Genomic DNA, 20,095 nt, shown 5'->3' with positions numbered 1-20,095 from the left:
TGGCCTCCCCTATAGAAACAATGCACTGACCGAACGCACACCTACCGTGCCATCTCTGCCAGCTGCCTTTAGACCCCTGCTCACGCCACCTCCTCTCCTGCGCTTGCCAGACTCTCCCTGCACTAATAAGCCTCTGCCCAAGGGCGTGTACAAGTCCCTGCCAGGTAAGAGCCGCCCCTTGCTCCTGCTCCCCCAAACGCCTGCCTTTTGCTGCCATTTATTCCTATTCCCCCAACTAATCATACACAGTCATTTAGAAACCAAGAATAATATATACACAAAGCAGAATATACACAAAAACATATGGAAAAATGGAACAAACATCACTAGAGAAAAGCTATGGTAGTTCAGAAAAAAAAATTAAAAATCTGTCCTTTGGACTTCTTTTTTAAATTCTTGCCCTTGTCATTACGCTTTACCAAGCAAGCTCTGAAGTGCCACTTTCGCAATATTCATAGCTACGGTACTGTGAAAGGATAAGAGTTGTGTTTTTACTTATAAACATTAGACTAGATATAAGGAAGGAATTTTTTATGCTGAGGGTAGTGAAACACTGGAAGAAGTTGCCCAGAGGGGTGGTAGATGCCCCATCCCTCCAAACATTCCAGGTCAGGCTGGTTGGGGCTCTGAGCAACCTGATCTAGCTGAAGATGTCCCTGCTCATGGCCCAGGGGGTTGAACCAGATGACCTTTAAAGGTCCCTTCCGACCCAAACTATTCTATGATTACAAATGTTGATGGTTTTGCATTAGAACAGGTGAAACTGTGTAATTCAGCTGTGAAAGTTCACCATAACTATCACAACCCATTCAAAACCTGAAGGACTGAGATTATTTTTCTTCCAGCTACATTTTGATGGCTTTGTTATTAGCATTACTGTTTTACTTTTGTATGGTCCAACTACCACTGAAACAAAAGCGGCTGAATCACAGGACAAGGTTCGAGCTGGCTGCCAACACAAGCAGGGCAAGGATGCTAACACATTTTTTTATCACCCTTTTCCAGCGTGCTGAAAACCCAAAGTTATTAGGCGCTACTGAAGATTTGCGTTTGTGCTCTTCCAGGTTCCTGGAAAGCTATTTTGACATTTGGACAAAGAAGGCAGCGTTGAATAGCTTCAAACACAGATTCATCCTATTTTTAATTTTTCTTCCAATCCAGAGGAGATGGAAGACATAGTAAAAGGTGTTAATAGTCCTTTTGCTCTGTTTTTGCATCTGCGGCTATCTCCAGAAAGCCTGCTTCCCAGGCAGCCAGCTCATTAAAATGAAGACGTACTAAATGCAAACAGATGTGCAGCTATTACTGGGAGTGTCTGAAGCCCAGCACACGTCACCGACTGACACAGACCTGCACGCTTCACAGAAACAACCTTATTACAGACTTGGAACAGGTTTACAGCTTTTTTTTTTGGGTAATAGTATTTTCTTTAAAACCCATGGAGCTATGTAACAGTATGAAGACTAGAAAGCATGTTTTTGGTAAGCCCTTTATTCCCAGGCATCTCCAAATAATGCCTTTCACTACACAATAGTCAGGACTCTCTACACACAAGGCAGCTCATGTTCCTAGGTGTATTCCTTGACTGGTGGTAACCACAATTACCTGTAAGAAAGGATTATTTCATCACGTCCTTCAACACAGACAAGCACAAGAGGAATAACTGTTATCAGGCAATTCTTCTAATATGTGCTATTACATTTCAAATTACTGGTGATTAGAATCCACATGTATTTCCATGTTTAAATAAAACATTTGATGCTCCTCTGGCATAACTGGATAGCTGATGGTTCCCCCACAACCTTGTACTATGTTTCTCGCAGGATTTGCAGTCAAACTGACAGGGAACATCCACAGAAAAAAAGCAGAATTTAAAGCCTTCCTTTGCATCCCAATTACATTGTTGCTTTCTATGCTTCTGATTATAAAGAGGATGAAAATAAAACCATTAACTCATACTATAACCCACCACCAATTTAACTTCTGAGCTGATTTCCAAGCTTAAAGAGTAGCCTTCACTTAGTTTGAAAAGAGGTACCAATAATATATTGTATTCGTACAGCAAACAATTTGCTGAGGGTGGTAGAAGCATCTCGAGAAAAAAGGTAACTCAGGAAAGTTAGCCATCTGTTTCCAGGGTGAAAGAGAAGACTTGAAATTGGCCACTCAACTACCCTGCATATTAGTAACAGTAGGTGGACAGTAAGAGAAAATAATAAATTTAAAAAATAAATAACTCTATCCCTAACCAATAAGGATTTGTTGCAATTTTCCTTTGGCCTACAGATGGAAAAAAAAAAGTGAACACAAAGTAGAAAGGGGCCATTTGGTTTGACGCCTTCTTCATCATACCTTGTATAACAGAAGCCCTCGACTCCCACCCCAGGAGGATGCTCATCACGTGCCTGGCCTCTGTGCCACGTACGAGAGCTCTCTGCGGTGTTCTATAGCCAACAGAGCACTGTGGGACAACTCACATCCCTCCTACTCCTCCTTAAAAACACTTCAATCACTTCAAGGAGGTATCTTTCTATCTAATAACCTCCAGAGATAATTTAGAAGTGAAGGTAGGAACTCTGCCTCCCTCCTGCTCCACGTTTCTGATCATGGCGCAGTACCAGCAGTAGCTTCTCCTAAAGCAAAACACCCGGTCTGAAGACATGAGACAACCTGCCCCAATAGTTTCCTGATGGTTTGTTCCAGTCAAAAAGAAGGGATCAGAATCACCATGTTTCAAATTTATTTTCAACAGAAAACCTCATTATAACTTTCTCTGATGGGCTCAAACTCGGTTTAGTGCTCCTTATTCTTCTCTTGCAAAGGCATTTTTTGTCTCTGAACACAAAGATGGTATTAACAGATGGACTGAAGAAGTACAGCCTGAGCTTTATACACTTCCTGTTAGAAAGCTATTTTTTCCATCCTTTGTGTGATTTCCTGAGTTCTTTTTGTCTTTTCAATACAATTTTAAAAGGTGGACTCAGTGGTGATTCAGTGCAGGTATACCATCCCGTGCAACTCATCACTCCAACAACAGATGTGATGGGTCGCTTGTCTGGCTGTCCACACTAATGGGCCTTTCACACAGCTTCCTTCCTCCTCTTTTGGCTATTTTTCTCCCAACATCATGAAGCCCTCTCATCCCTTAACTTCAATTTCTCCTTTAGGGTGAATTGCAAAAGGTACAATCAGCAGAACGACGCTCAACTCCCAAAACAGCCTTTGTAAAACTCTTTCCAATAACACCCGCTGCCCTGTTTTCTATCACCTGCAGCGTGCTCTGCCATCTTTGGGGCCAAAACACCCTAACAATAACCACGCCAGGAGATTTGCCATCTCCCTTTGCATCTCTCCTGCAGCCCACGAGGATGTTTTGCACAAACCATGCCGGGTGTGCTGGCGTGCAGCTCGCGGGGTCTCCAGCTGACTGTCCCTCTACCAGGCAACAAGGAATGGTGTGAAATGCAGAGCAGGGAATCCCAGCCTCCCAGAGCTCTTGGTAAATTATCTCTAAAAGACTTCAACCAGCTTTGTTAATTCCTGGAATAACTATCGTGTTCTAGACGGATCTAAAGCCTCTAAAATCAGTGTGTTGAGGCAGGGCCATTCCTTCTCCTCTCAAGGCTGCAGAAAGTAAAATTAACCTAAACTGATGTTAACAGGTGATTCAAATAAGCAAAATAACCACTCTTGTTTCCAGAGTTATAAGTGGACAAAACTCCCCCATTGAATACTTCAAGGTACTGCAGGAGTCTCGGGAAGGAGACATGAAGCTGCAAAAAGCACATCAAAAGAGAGTAAGAAGGGACAACAGACCAAAATCTGTGCCCTCACCATCACTTTCTACGAATCTTCAATTTGTTTTTACCATCACCTCCTTTGGCTCACTCTGTGAGAACTGGTACGGTGTTAAGTAGGTGTCTCTGACTCCAGAACAGGTTTGTACGGGTTAAACCATCACTGCCCAGAAGGATTATCTACCTCTGGCTTTTGTTCACTTAGGGAGACTAAGAACGGACACAAAATTGATTCATAAATTTGCACAAATGCTTTTCTCTGTGAAGTCCGTGATCCTACTACCCCAGAGACCAGCAAGTACCAAAGCAGACGCGTTAGTGCGGTTCCTGCTTGGGCATGTCACACCTCACAAATAACTACAGAACTACCACTGCTGCATACAAGCTAGTTTTTTTCATTCTACATGCCAAAAAAGCAATGCTTTGCTATCCAGATCCAGCTATCTCAGTTTTAAGGGATTACAAAGCAGTCCCTCAATGGTTCTGTTTTCACTATTCCTTTGCTTTTAAAATTAATTTTCCTCTAATTTCCAGTCTTTCAAAAAAAAACTGAATCCAGCAAAAATTATTTGTCAAAGAATCATCCATCCATGAGGAGAAGGAGGAAGAGGTCTGGAAACCCAGACCAGGGCAGGACAGAATGGGAAACTGGGATTCTGGATACATCTCGATTCATTTTTGTGCCTGCCTCCATCTCATCATCGCTCAGCCATGAAAACAAGCACCAAGCACAGACACAAATGCATGCTGTGGTATTTTTTCCTGCTACTGAAAATAAGAGGGGATAAACAGGGGGTGCTTCAAATTTCCATTTTGTTGTAGCTGACTTTCAGAGCAGTTCTGCAGATGCTACTTTCATGAGGCAGATAGCCTCAAAGGCACCCAGTGCACCAAGCAAGGGACAGAAACACATCCAGCTGCCCCGTCTCAGCACAGTACTCACTCCGCTTTTAACAAGGCTTCCCCCCACCAAGCCCCCGCCCCAGCCACTGTTCTGCCTAAGGAAGATTGATATCAAACGTGAAAAAGAAGAAAACTTTAGGAAGAGTTAAAACTTAAGCAACATATGGTTAATGGTATGAGTATTGCTGTATATTGCTGTTAATAAGCAGTTTGTAGTTTAAAAATATATTTTTGTATATATATATATATATATTGAAGCCCATATATCCCTCAAGATTATTCCAAAATACAATTTAAAAAAAAAATCTGGTTTAGTACTTAATGAAAAGATATGGACATTTATATGAAGCATCTATCTGAAGTAACTTTACTTTACATCCTCCTCCAAATCTGGGTTGTGCAAAGGCTTTCAGACACAAAGCAAAATGTACGTCCTTCAAGGAGTGCCACTTACTCCACATGTCTCATTCTGTGTTTGCATGGGATTAGCCTTTGGCTCCATGTCTTGCCTTTTTTGGTTCTGCTTCAGTTGGTTTAAGGAAGGTTTTGTCTGTGCAGCTCCAACAGTTTTGCTTGTCCACTGGTCAACCAGCTTGTGAAGATCGTCCGTGAACGTCCCTTTCTTGTTGTTACTGTTGTTGGCCTGAACCTGCAGGGTCGATTGCGGGAGGGGCTCAGGACACGTTACGAGACTGTTTGTCGAGGATCCTGGAAAATCACACACAAAGAAAGTTGACGATGGCATCGCTGCTTCACCACTCTGCTGTTCAAACAGTTTCCCATCTACTGCAATCCCAATGGTGGCTTTTCTGAATTTGAACCCTCCCCCTCCTCTCTACAGAACACCTTTGCTTAAAGAAATGGTCTGAGTCCAATGGAGTGGTATTTTCTGTCGCATTTTGTTACCTCAGCCACTAGCTCTTGTTTCCCCTCGGTGAAAATTAATGACTTGGAGAGAAAAAACAAATGCAGTCCCAGTGACGCTGCCATCTGCAGGCTCACAAAGTCTCTTCCGAGGAGACAACCACAAGAGTGGGAGCCAGGATGGATTACTTGCTAAAAGTGTGTACGTTTAAAAAAAGGAATTTACCATTTATTTTACTTGCATAAGCTTACAGTCCTCCTGGAAAAACTTAATTGTCATATAGGTTACAAGTAGGGTTGGCTACTATGCCTCAAAGGCTCCGGGAACGCACAATCTCTCTCGCTGACGTTAGGACTGTTTATGCCATCTGCATATTTTGTGGGAAAAAAACCCCATCAGGACCATGAATATTCAGAAGAAAGAGGAGGACTTAAGTGGTTGTGTGAGTTTTTAAGACAAAGATAAGGATACAGAACTTTGGGTATAGACAAGAGCAGACAGGAAGAATATTGACAGAGATTTATATGTTCATTTATTTCTAGAAGAATTAGGAAAAAAAAGAACCTGTCTTTTTTATGTGTTGGTAACTACAAGTCTGACACAGCAGGATCAGCAACGAACAGCAACTGAAGGTGCCTGAATTTGACCTAAGCAGAAAATATAAAGTAACTTTTCAGCTATCGTATTTGATATAGCTAAAGATTTGAAATAAAGACCATGTCTCCAAGCAAAAAGTTCATAGAACTGCAGTAAAATGATTATAGAAGCACACATGAACATTCAATTCTTCTTTTTTTTCTGTTAATCAGTTACCAGCCAATGAAAGCAAGTAAACAAATTAGTCCTACGTTAATAACCTTTAAATGATCATGCATTCAACCTGCAACATAACTTTTAAGTGAATACTGCTCATTTCCTTTTCCTTTGCTTGGGGGAAAGGGACGAGTGAGAAAAAAAAAAAAAAGTATTTTGACAGGAAAGCTCTTCAATTAGCGTTTAATATTTCATGCAGCTCAACAGGAACGAGATCATTTTAAGCTATAAATTCCTCCAACAGAGAACTGCAGTCATATAAAAGTGCGTATTTCAGAAAGACAAACACTGAATCCAGTTTTCTCGCCGCATGCGTGCACGGTCTCACACACAAAGAATACCACAACTGTCTTGCAGCATGCGTGGTTCCCAAGACATCACAGCACATGCATCGTTACGGCAGTATCACAATTTACAGTCTAATTTCATATTGGTATAAGTGCATCAGCTCTATTTATTAAACAACTAGCTTTTAGTAAAAAATAATTTAAAAAAAATAAACAAAAGCAAAAAACATCCCATGCCATGAAGGAAATACTGAGAAACAAAAATGGGATAGTTACTACTACTGTGATCTTTGCCTAGACATAGTCGTTTCAAGGTGGACCCTACAAGGTAAAACAATACAAGACATACAGAATTAGGTAAGACTAAACACAACAAATCTGACGGACAAGCTTCTGTACTTTTAAGCAATCAAAGAGTAGTTATTATGCAAGAAAGGACAGACAAAGTCAGCAGTTCAGGTGAGTAAAGGAAGTCTAAAAACTGGACAGCTCAAACCTTTCTTAAAGTGCAGCCATTCAGAAGCTTTGAAAAAGTACAATAGCATGCCAAAAGGAAGGTCCCAGGACTTAAAGATGCATTTGTTTGGTTTGGGTTTTTTTTGTTTGGTTCTTTTGTGTTTTTTTTTTCCCCCAAAATTGCCTTGGCTTCCTTATAGGAGGTTTTGATTCCTATTCTATTAATGCAGGAAATGATGTCAATTCAGTTTGTGATAGGAGGCCAAAAATGCTTTCAGGAATAAGTCAAGCTAGTCTGGCTGCAACGACAAACTGTAAAACAACCCTAAAAGTCCCGTTTTACAAGTCCAAAAAGATACATTGTTCTGCAGGTCTGAGGCCAATTGTTCCCAAATACTTTATTAGTAGGGTTTGTGTGTAATGTGAGATTCTGAACTTCAATTGAGAGTAACCGTGAATGAGTTTCCCTTATGCCATGTCCAAGTGAAGAAAAATAAGCCAGCAGAGTAGCTGAGTTTTCATTTAACCCAACTACGTGGTTTTTTTTTCATTATCATCTTGTTACATCCTTCATCATGATTTTCCATATTCTGTTGGATAGATAGAGTGTCAGAAGTGTACCGAGAACCCTACTTGACTGTCAGATCTTGCCAGACATAAGCACTGTTTCTGTTTGAGTGCCAAATTTCCTGAAAGGTATTTTGGACTTGGTCAGAAGAATATCATTATGGTATGAGAGGAGATGAATCTCTGACATGGGGCATGGCAAATTTATTGTGAAGAAGCACTTGAAAACATGAGTAAAATCAGAGAGTGGGGCAAAAAAGCAAGATACAGGATGTATGTGCTTTTTCTCTACAGCAAACTGGAGTTAATATTTTATGTTACTGTGCCAGAAATGCAGCTTTAAACTCAGATCGCAGGTCCAGGTTGACATAGGCTCGGAACAAGTCTTCAAAGGAGAAAGAAGAGACATCAGTCAGAGACTGAGGAAGAGAAAGTAAAGAAAAGAGGGAGGAAAAAAAGACAGAAGAAATGTTTGTGTTTTGATATGGGTGGCATGAGAAGGAACCAAAGGATTGCTTTGAAAGATTTTCTTATTATTTCATATCGGTTAACGAGGTTTCTATTCCAAGAAAATCAGAAGGACATGACTACAGTGATGTCTTATGCGAGCACGACCATGTTTAGTTTCTCATCTCAAAGCCCAGATAACAAACACAAGTCACATTCACAACTCAACAATCTGCATTGGATTTTTAAATTCTTCCCCTCTTTTCCCTCAGATATACACCTTACCTTGCCTATCTCTTAAAGTTAGCTAGCAGCTCCCATTATGGAAACATGAGTGGCAGTAACACTAGCATACTGTTTTCTTACCTCTCCTGCAGCATTTCTGCACATAGCAATAGGTAGGATTTGGCACAATATGTATGCAAATGAAAAGCAACTGCCTGCGAAAAATAAAAGCAGGCAGCTGATTACAGTACGTGCTCAAATACATGTAAAAAAGTTTAATCGCCAATCCCTCCGCTTCCTGAAAACTGAGTCACAAGTTTATATGCACCTCGGGTGCCAAATTGAACCTGGGGCCCCCATACGTGGGGGGAAGCGACGAGAACAGCGATAACTGGACAGATTCATAAAATACCCATGTGAAGGGAGCCAACATTAAGGAAAATATTACAGGAGAGTCAATCACCAAAAAGACTGCTGGTTCTTCCAAACAGTATCACTCCAGCATGTTGCTTGGGAGATAAACATTATCTAAGTGGTGATACTGCCTGAAGCAGGGACTGACAATCATTGGCTACAATTGGTTTGAAATTCAAATTCAATTCAAAATGCACTTGGCAAACCTAATTCACAGATTCATTGTATTACTTCTAAAATCAAGGTGTTTAATGGCTGTAAAGTTAAGATGACGAATCATAATTAAGATTTAAGCTAAGACTGCAGAAGTTCAGCAAAGTGTTTTACCTCCAATTCCAGATTTATTTTCTGAGAAATTAAGTAGCTATTACATCGTATAGGACAGAAAAAAAATACACCATCATGTATTTGCACTCTAAAAGCTGCCAAAAAGCTTGAAAGCTAAAATAAAATTGAAATGGCAATGAATTGTTAGACCATTTCCATAATCACACATGCACATACAATGTATTTACTATAGACCTGACAAAAATCGCTTTACACAGGATTACAAGTCTAAACCAAATGGAGATTTTGAAAATTCCACTCACAACCAGCAAACACTCTTCCCTAAGGTGCCCTTGCAATTTAACCCAGGGAAGGAGCTCAGGCTAAGATTATGCTGAAGCCCATCAGAAATTTTATTCCACGAAAAGTGCAAAGGAAAAGTCAATATTGGACATGGGGAACAGCTCAAAAAGCTGTTCTGGGAGAACACTGTGAAAGTGCTCAATCTGATGGATCTTGTAACTATGATAAGATATTTGGTAAAACTATCTTTAATGCACCTGAACACTTCTTTTTAAAAGCATGCTGCTAATTTGTCTGCTAATACAGTACACTCCTTGCACTGGAACATCCAAGGTGGAGGTGTTCAAGGCCAGGCTGGATGAGGCTTTGGGCAACCTGGGCTAGTGGGAGGTGTCCCTGCCCATGGCAGGGGGGTGGAACTGGAAGATCTTTAACATCCCTTCCAACCCAAACCATTCTGTGATTCTGTGATGCAGAGCATTTCTGAAAATCCAGCACAACGTTTCCCCAACAGCTTTCAAACAAACAAAAATTCCCAGGGAAACCTCGACCTGTGGAATAGACCCAGATCCTGAATTGCCGGGACACGTTATAGAGCTGCCTGCAGTGGGAAGTCCCAGCCTAGCCCTGTGCGCCCAGCACTTGCTCTCCTTGCTTGTGCTCACAGCACAGACAGGTTTAGCACCTCGTCCAAACGCTTGGCTCTGCCCGCATGTTGGGTCAACCTACCACCCTTCCAGAGGGGAAGGAGCACGAGCCATGGCTCTGCCCACATGTTGGGTCAACCTACAGCCCTTCCAGAGGGGAAGGAGCACGAGCCATGGCTCTGCCCGCATGTTGAGTCAACCTACTGCCCTTCCAGAGGGGAAGGAGCACAAGCCAGCTGTCATTGCCATCATCATCATCATCTTGCACTATTTTTCCTGAGGCCTGTGGTCACGGCTGCTCTGGACACCGGCTGGATGGAATCACCAAGCTGTCCCTCCTTCCAGCCCCAGCTGCCCTTGGGGATGAATGGGGCCACACGCAGCCCCATCTTCATCCCTACACACACACACGCTACCAACCTGTTGGATTCACTAGGAAAACAAGCTAAAAGAACCTCCTGTCCCCATCAAAACCTACAAGGAATTCAGCTGCGGAGCCCTGCCTAGCAACTGAAGTGCCAGGCAGTATCTGAAACTAAGCTGTGCTCTCCAAGCAGCAGGGATTTGGGATGGATCAGGGTTAAGTGCCTGAAACTCAGTCCATCTTCTCGTATGAGTCAGAAATGGGGGAGTGCAAATCTCCTCTCTGAACACTTTGCCCAGAAGAAACCGAGAAGAGAGCATATGGGCTGAGAACAGAAAGCCATTAGTCGTGCCGAGTTATTTAAGCATTGGGAAACTTCACGATTTGAAGGATTTACATATTCCCTTGGTTTCATTCACAATATCCATGCACCCAAACATTTTGAATGTGCTGGTTTTTAATTGCCATCTCCCAGTCTTTTTGCATACTACTGAATAGTAATTCTGTGAAAGATTAATTAAACCACTTCTGGGAATTACATGTGCAGAGGAAGAAACTACTGTGTGTCCATTAAAATACCAAATTGGAAAATTTGTGAACTGATAATTTCCCTCAGGTTCTCAGAAAAAAAAATTAAAAAAAATCCCTGAATGCAAAATTGTCTCATGACTTCAATAGTCATTAAAAACTTGCATGATAACAAATTCAGTAAACATCAGTTTTCAAGAACCTAAGTGCTTGGACTTTTAGGGGCCTCAAACAAAAAAAAATCAAGATTATTTTTAAAAATATTGTTTATTCATAAAATTAGGAGGAGTGTATTTGAGTGGTCTTGTGCCTTTGAATCTGTACCACTTGGATAATGATAAGCAATGCAGAACTCCAATGGGAGATCTGACATTAATGCAAATGAACAGTTAGTTAACCAAACATTTTCTCAAGAACATTATTAGCCTTTCTAATGTTATATGTAAGTGGCCTATAGTACCTGGTCAGCACAACATATCTTTATTGTACAAGCAAAATCTGTTTGCCTAAAAAGCAGCATATACGATTGGCTACAATGGTCTTAATTTTTTAATTAAATAGCTTGATATCGTTTGGTTGAATTGCCAATTACTTTAGGAGCCATACACATAGGGTACAAATAGCAGGTGCACAATTATCTGAAACAAAAAATACTGGATCCTAGGAATCCATTTCAAAGTATCATCTGAAAATCTGATATTGCTTTTTACTTATTTATGCTTTGATGAACTGCTAATTGACTTCATCTCAGAGGTCACACAAGGTCATAAGAAAATAATCTGAGTAAAGTGCTTCAGCCAGATCAGGTTACACAAAAAAAAGTTGATGGTACTCTCCTCTGGAGTAACCGGATCTTCCTGCTGCTTACGACTATATAAAAAATTGCTCGCTTAAAGTAATTAAAGTGGATGCATGGGGAAAAGCCCACCTAGGCAACAGATTTGGGAAGAACTAGCTGGAGCACTATTGTCTCAGCATTTCCACATGCAAAGAGCGGGGAAAAAAATTAAAGAAAAATAGAGTGGATATAAACAGTACTGTATATCGTGTTAATACAGCCCTTGTATGGAAGTTATACCCTTCAGTGACCTTCTAGTATTGTATCAGCTTGCTACATGCATGTCTTCAGAGTCCAAACATGTGTGAAAGAGACCATTCGTCTACAGAAGGATGGATTTCTTTTTGTTGTCGCTGGAACCAGGACAGCAGACATGTATATTTGCCACATTGCAAATAAAATTACTTCAACATAAATCACATAAAGTACAAAAGCTTTGATAAGTCCAGGGTAAAATTTACCATAAGGCTATATAATAAATGATGAGATCTTCCACACATGCTTTTGGTGCCCAGGCATGAGCCAAAAGCAGTGCAAAAAAAGCTTTCATATGAAAAATTAATATAAATAAGGTGTGTTCATGATGATTACTTAAAAGAAAGATAAAAAGAAAGAAAAGATGGCTCAGAAAAGGGGGCATCCTGCCAAACATATTAGAGATATAAAACATGGAATTGGAAAAAGGGGGTAAAAGAAAGATGGACTGTGATAAAATACAAAAGAACAAATACAAACAGATGGACAAAGACACAGGTCCACTGAGGAATCTGGTACGAGGTTTGCTACTAGATTTATAGGTCACTCTCTCAGACGTTTGGTGGAAAACCGTCCAGCCTGCAAATGAATATAAAGGGAAGAAAACAAAGACACTTATAAAGTACAAGTAGCTGTGATCAGATGTCCTATACCATCAGTCAAATCAGCTTTGTTAGTTAAACATCCACATCTCCATTTTAACTTTGCCAAAGAGGAGTCAGTTAATTGACCATACACAAAGGATGCAATAACAGCAGAAGAGAACAGATAGATATTTTATAGAGTAGTTTGGCAGGATGTGCAATGAGAGGAAGGTATTTTAATCATCATTAGAACTTCCAATATGCATGGCTACAAGAGCAGTCAAAGCCTACAGAAGGGTGCAATACACAGAAGTATCGGAGGTCGGGATTAGGGAACATGGCCAATCTAGCTGGGACTCCAAAATCATGCACAAAGTGAGCCCCTTCAGATAAAGGAAACATAACTTGGTTCTCTGGTTTTGGTTTGCTTTCCTTTTCTTTTTGTTTTTTAATTTCTTTTCTTTTTTTTTCCTTTTGTTTTTTTTTTTTCCCCCCTCACACCCAAGATGGTTTGGAACTTTATAATGAGGAACTCTGGGTCTACCAGTACCAAGGGGCTAAAAGAGGCCCAGAATGAATCAAAGAAAACAATCTCCTGACCTTCTATATATATTTTTTGGTTTCCTTTCTTTTTCTTCTCAGAAATCTGGAAGGCAGACTCCAGAAAAGGTGTCTGTATAAAGCCACTGCTGGCAAAAATAAAAGATATCTCCTTCATAGAAACTAGTATGCCTTCTTGAGTGCTGACTCTTAGTATTTGGTAAGAATACTTTACTTTTATTCTTCTGACAATACTGCAATGATTTTTTAAAGATAAATCAGTAATTTGGACTGTCAAAGGTTCATGTTCCTATATCACTAGAAGTGAAATCCATTCCTAAAAAGTTCAAGCGCAAGGGAAGCAAACTAATTTTAGCATGTGCTGGAAGACATGCTGAACAGCTGGTATGAAAAAAATCACCTTGGCCAGAGCTTGCGTTCACATCGCCTCCTTCGGGCCCTAAGCCGGAGCAGATGTCAGAAGACAAAGAGGCTTTGACAGAGCACGGCTGCTGCGTCTGAACAGCCTTCCCAAAGGTGGCAGGCGCAGGGGAGGTTCCTGCAGCTGCTTCGCGAGAGCCAGGCTGAGTTTTAGTTGTGTCTTTGTGGGGTGAGTCTTTAGAGTCTGAAAGATTACCTGAAAGAGCAAACAAACAAAATACATGCAACAGCAAATGCTAGGAAACCATGGAATAAAAATCTGTGCCTAAAAATAATCGTTGCTTTGCTACCAAGAGGAGCAGCGGCTCACAACTCTGAAGTACCGTATGAAGCCCAGGCTTTACGGATAGCCTGCACCAGAAAATAATCTACACATCCTACCGCTGCTCCAGCTTCTCCAAGAAGCTTATGGAGTGGGTTTGATTTTTACAGTTTATTTTCTGCATTTTTCAGAAAGGCTGGAGTCAGGACCTCAGGAGGAGCACTGCTGAAATAAAGTGAGAGCTGCACAAGTGCCTAAGTGGGAAGATGAATGCACAGACCCACTGAGCAGAACACACAGGTTTGCTCTCAAACATGAAAGGTGAAAGCAAGCAAATGGAGAGAAATGAAAACTTGCTGCAAAGACACAAACTTGTGATTGATAGCATCTATATATAGATCGATACATGTCTGTATATAAATATCTGTATCTATCTACATGGGTATCTTGGGTAAAGAGGTTTTAACACCAGAATACCTTTGTAATCATCTGTTACATGGATTTATCAGCAAAAGCATCTGACAGAGAAAGGTGACAATTACATCAGCAACCGTATTAGAAACTGCCTGCCATTGATCCCTGAGGAAGGACCAAGGAAGGCCAAAAAATGAGGAACCTACATGGTCAAGGATGAGAAGGCTCAGGCATGAATACAGATTCTCAAAGGTAATGGGAACTTCACACAGTGCCTCAAAAAATTGGAAAATAAAAAAAAAAAGCATAAAGGAAAGCATGCCCCAAAGTAGCAGTCTGACAGAGCAGATTTCTGTTCTCTAACTGAAGGTGACATGGGAAAAAAAAATAACGGAGAATTGAGACATTTTATGCAGAAATAGGCTTAAATTCTTTGGACAAGGGTAGCAGCAGTTCCCGTAGGCATGAAGGCTGAGATTCAAGATGGATCCCAGAACATCTTGCCTCTGAGTATCTTTGCTTTTCCTATCTCCATTGAAATCCTTAAAAGCAAAAACGTCCAAAACACTCTATAATTCAGGTCCATGCAGTGTAATTCTAAGTGGACCTATGTCAGTCACTTTGAAAACAAGAGCTACCAGGTTTGAAATACAGGGTTAATGCTGAATGTGCTGCTGCTCCTCTACATAACAGCATGAACTACACTGAAAAAAAAATTATTCATATTCTATTCTAAATTTTGCTGAAGAAATAGGTACTGAGGTATATCAACATTTCTCTGTTGAATTATATCTTTATGCTTTCCAAAGAGATAATGACTCAAGACTGTACTACTGTTTGAAAGTATGTAAAAAATCTGAAACTACTTCAGATGGTCAAAGCATCCATCACAGTTTTAGAACCAGTTTTAACTCCCGTCCTTTGGGGTAGCAAATTTAATCCAATCTTATTTATATGCAGGAAAAAATAAACAACAAGATACAGCACATAATCAATAGAGGGTAACAGCACCTAAGAGGTGAATACAAACATCAATAAGTTGCATTTAGAGAAAGGATGAGAAAACCTAACCAGGCTGTATTCCAAATTCAAGTGGAATATTGTTTCTGTGCCAAGCCCTGTAACTGATGCAGGCAAGGTATGTACAGTTCAGCACTGGGCAGCTGTAATAAGCCTGGCCCAAAGGAAGCCCACTTCAAAACCAGTTTGCAGTATACAAATTTGAGTCAAAGTATTAAAAACAATAAAAATTCAGTGCCTTTCCTGCAGTCCTTGCAATTGCACAGCAGAATCACAAACAAGAGGTAGATGGAAAACAACCCAGTGTACCTACTTGTGCTTGATGTTCCACTCCTGAGCTGTTGGACCAGAGGGTTTAATAGTTTTCCACCTTTCAATTTATTTTTGCTGGTTCTCCGGCGACGGCTGCTTGGTGGGGCTGAGTGAAGGAAGCCCAGGTTGGGAGGAAGGGGTTTCCCTAACCGAATGTACAGTGCCTCGATCTCATTCTTCTGCTGAGTCTGAAGTTCAGCGATTTCTTTCATATGTCTAAATAGAAAAGATAAAGAACTCTGCTAGTGATGTATTTGATAAGGCACCACATCTTGACAGTATAATTAGTTATAAAAGAAAGAAACAAAACAGTCTTTGGTTATAAAGCAATCAACTGCTCATCTAAAAAGTATATGAAGTTATAACAATCCACCTGGCAAATGTGGTGACTGACTTCTCAAATATTCATTTATAAGATAGAATCCTAGAGAGCTAAAAAGATTTTCAACATCCTCAGTAAAAACAATTGATTTTGACATGAGATCTGACAGGAACTCCAAACTACTCCAGAATTTCTCTCTGTGGCTTCAAAAATGTTAACTCTTGAGGCACGTACATCAGTTTGATGGAAGTCAGCGTGAAGAAAACCAAGTGCCTCCCATAAAAATGCCATTAGCACAAGAATCATTACCTTACTTATAATGCAGATTTCACAATGCCATAAAGTCAAGTTTAAAGGTTTCATACTACTGTCGTTCTGTTTTAAAAAGATGCATTACCTGTATTCAGTAAAACAATTACACCTTAAGATTAACATTTTTGTTAAACTGGCATTTAATGCTACTTTTTACCCATCACCTGCCAGAAAAGAAAGAAAATGTTCAAATTGAAAGCAGATAGCTCTCAGGCCTGGCAGCATGACAGACTCCTGCCAGGCTCCCCAGCCTGCCGCCAAGAGTGGACCGCTGACGTGATGGGAGGTCCAATGTGCAGTGAAGTGAGGGTCCTAATCTAGTATCTATCAGGCAGGTAGCTACTGTCAAAGAGACTGTGGGAACAGTGATGGGTCTGTAGACCTGACAGTCTAAATCATCCTTGCAGAGAAGGACACGGAGAGAACACTACGGCAGCCGTCCCTGCAGGCATCCAGATTGTTTTTATGCCGCCTTAAACAGCATCCACATGGGAACCTACTCTCACAGACATTATAAGGGCTATTGTTTGCTACCATCTCAGCATAGCTTTTCAGTAAGGAAACTGGATGTTGCAGCAGAAATGTTTCAGGGTTTAGAAAAGTTATTATTGAATTATTCTTCTTCTAAACAGAACTGACAAATAAAGTGAGGCATAAAGTCCTGCACATGTGGAGGAAGATCCTAGCGATGCCTGATTTGCCCAGAACCAGTTTACTCCTTACAGCTCTGAAAACCACATATTTGCTCATCACATGCAGAGATGCTGCCTAGGCACCCTCCCTGGCACTGCTTGTCAACCCAACATACTTTTCTCTCAGGTTCTGCAATTCTTTCTTCATATCCGCGTCTTCAAATTCCGAGTCGTTGTCACTGCTCATGTATGACGACTGCGAGTGGAACGATGTTATGTTGATGGTAGGAATTTTTGTTCCTTGCCCGTTGGGTGAGTCAAGGCCCGGTGAGCTAGCTTTTCCAGATCTTTGCAGAAAAGCAGCTGCTTTTTTAATTAAGTCAGTGGCTGTACTACTGCTTGGGGGGGACAGTTGGGCAGCAGCAGCCAACTGCCGAGGGAAAGGCTCATCAGCAGAATCACTTGAACCTTGGTCACAGAGGACATCGACAGAAGAGGCCGTCTGCACCCGTCGGACAGCTGTCTTCAAATCAGGGCTGGAAGGGAGCTCATCCAAATAGACATCTGGGGGTGCCGAGAACCTTAAGCAGTGCGGCGCTGCTAAAGTTAATTCATCTTGCGTGCTGATTACTGAAAACCTGCCAATAGTTTTGGCTGGTGTATCGCTATCATGAGTTTCAGCCTGTTTTCCATAGGAACCATAGTCTAGAGAGTCATCCCTTTGAAGGTTATTTATCACCCCATCTGCTGCAGATATCTGTGTTACATTATCTGTGTGTGCAGACGAAGTCAGAGTCTTTGCCTTCTCGCTCCTTTTAGAAGTTTCCATCTGTTGAGTTATGCTTGATGATGTAGGTGCAACCTGGAGGAAATAACAGAGATTAATTTGGAAAGTAACTTTAACAATCAAGCATAAAACTGCTCCTAGTCTCTGGTTACCTGAAGGAGGCCTTTTGTTGGAGCAGCAGGAGCTGAAGTGATGCTTGCAGCTGAACCTGTTTTATGAGTTCAAGAAAAAAAAATACATTCATGTCTGGAATGCTTTAGTATAATAAAAAGCCAATGTGTTTACTGTGATAAACTGAAGTGTGATAAAGTGTAGCACTGAAGAATAATTTAAATATCCATTCTTTGTAATACAGGATGACAATACAAAATACCTGCAGGTAGGCACGCTGTTCAATCTATTGATTTGGGGAATTCAAATAATAACAGGAGTGTGGAATTTCATTAAGTCAGTTGAAAATTTTTAAGGAGAAAACCAGAATAATGACATCTGCATGGTACACTGGGCCTGCATTGCTAAGGTGTTCTTGATGTCTCAAAAAAGTAATTGCACTCGGCTATTCATGCATAGAAAATGCTGCAGCTGACCACCAGTGGACATATTTCACACCTTTCATTTGCCAGATACCAACATCAACAATTAAGAGAGCCTGGAATGAAGTTAAACATGCACTGCCGAAGGTGGAAATTATAAGCTCAAAGGATGGCCACTAAGACCACAGAAGCATGCAAGAAGCAAAATACTAGTGGCAATAATCAAGATGCAATTATTTCACTGTCTGGCCGCTGTTTCTGAAGTCAAATCAATAAATGCAAGCTTTTCAGAAAGCTGCTTTCTCATGGCACATCACACACAGTGAACATAAGGCAAAAATCTGTCCCTGCATAGCTCTGAAATGGTGAAATACATCACTGCTTGATTGTATGTCAGATATCTTAATTTTACTACACAGTGCTACCTTCCACTTGCACACTCTCTTCTTTGTCAGAAGAAGACAGATGAATGCAAGACAGACGAATGCAGGCTACCCAAAGTTTTCCCCTCTCACAATGACCTAAAAGCACTGGATGATCTATGTCTGCCAGGACAAGAACAGTCTATGTTGTTACACAAGTCTGCTGGCCAGCTTTGCCATGACAGTCTCAAAAAAATATATCTGTATTTTAAGCCCTTCCCAACCCCGCCCCTGACAGCAAAAGCAGTTTTGGGATCCTCAGCCCTTTAAAACCTCCCATGACTTTCAAGACAAGTAAACAGAGCATGACTAATACCCAGTTTCTTACTATGGCTCCTACTGTGTTGTTACAGAAAGCGCCGTTGTATCTGCAAGTACCTAAAGAAAAGTAGTCTTTGCTAGTTTCTTCATAGGACCTCCTTGAAAATCTTACAGGCTTGTTCCCAGAGGGGCTACCCTCAAGTCATGTTATTTTTGTGAACACATTTTTATGTGTTTATCCAAAGAACTTTCTGTTTGGACTTTTTAAGTGCACTGGAAATATATTATTGGGAAACATAGCCTTCCCTGTGAATACCCTATGCTGACACCACAGCCAGGTATTACATAGTTATGGTTTAAAAGAAACCAGCCCGTGAGGCAGTTTCTTTCTAGGAAGCTTGACTAAGTGAGATGTTTAATATGACATATTACAGATCAGATCAGAAAGACACCAGAGAAGAGGACCACGCACTAGTAGAGATGCATGACTGCTGTTCATCACCGACAGAAGTATTACCTTTTCTGCTTCCTGACCCACCTCTTGCTTCTGAGGAATGAGCGCCGATGCCAGTGACCTCTGACTTTTCAAACTTGCGGTAAAGAGAAAAAAGAAAAAGAATTTCAGTCTCACACACAAAGAGAAAGGCAATGCATTCTCCCTCCCTCTCTGCCCTCACACTATTGCGGAATATTAAGCTATTTCATCGTGTCTGTGGAGGTGGCCTTCTAGCTTTTCCTTCAACTCCTCCACTTTTTTTTCCTCTCTTGGAAGAAAAAAATTTTAAAAAAGCAGTGGCAGCACCTCAGAGGGAACTGCAGCCTAAGTTACTAAAAAACAGGCACTGAATTATATATATCAGTTTGGGCTTTTGTTCTCGTTTGCTTTTCCAGACAGATTGATTATTCTTCACCTGTACGTCTGTCTTCAGAAATTCTATGTCCCTCTTTTCTTATTGGCACAGATTTTAACAGGACAAATTCAAATTACTAGAGAGACATAAGACCTTTCATAGAGAGAGAATTGAATCTGCTAGAGAAAGGCATTTATCATTATAAACAATATGCTCTAGTTACTCAAGTGCAGCCGTCTTCCCTGTAACATACAGCATCTTCCAAGCTTGCAAGCATTTCATCCAGCTGACACTACATGGAACAGCCTCATCCCTCCTAGTGGTGATGTAATTATCTCCAGAAATGCTACTTTACAAGTAAGATATACACTGATCTTCTAGCAGAAAGCGCTGCAAATCTGTTTCATTTCGTAAACTCAGGATTTT

The 20,095-nt window shown here is 40.8% G+C and overlaps 1 protein-coding gene across 1 annotated transcript; it reads right to left on the bottom strand.

Moving 5' to 3' along the window:
• Positions 1–5,154: 5,154 nt before the first annotated feature.
• Positions 5,155–19,408, bottom strand: LOC104465215 (serine/threonine-protein kinase WNK2-like; the record flags this gene model as incomplete). Its single annotated transcript, XM_010078170.1, has 8 exons — positions 5,155–5,408; positions 6,942–6,986; positions 12,457–12,555; positions 13,522–13,737; positions 15,551–15,765; positions 16,992–17,677; positions 17,755–17,810; positions 19,336–19,408. Coding segments are annotated over 8 exons (1,644 nt in total), but the record flags the coding sequence as incomplete, so codon positions are not given.
• Positions 19,409–20,095: the final 687 nt, after the last annotated feature.

This window comes from Pterocles gutturalis, unplaced genomic scaffold (assembly GCF_000699245.1).
Source record: "Pterocles gutturalis isolate BGI_N339 unplaced genomic scaffold, ASM69924v1 scaffold33643, whole genome shotgun sequence".
In the NCBI taxonomy this organism is placed as follows: domain Eukaryota; kingdom Metazoa; phylum Chordata; class Aves; order Pterocliformes; family Pteroclidae; genus Pterocles; species Pterocles gutturalis.
Note: the sequence above shows the minus strand (reverse complement) of the source record. Positions and strands in the feature narration are given on the sequence as shown.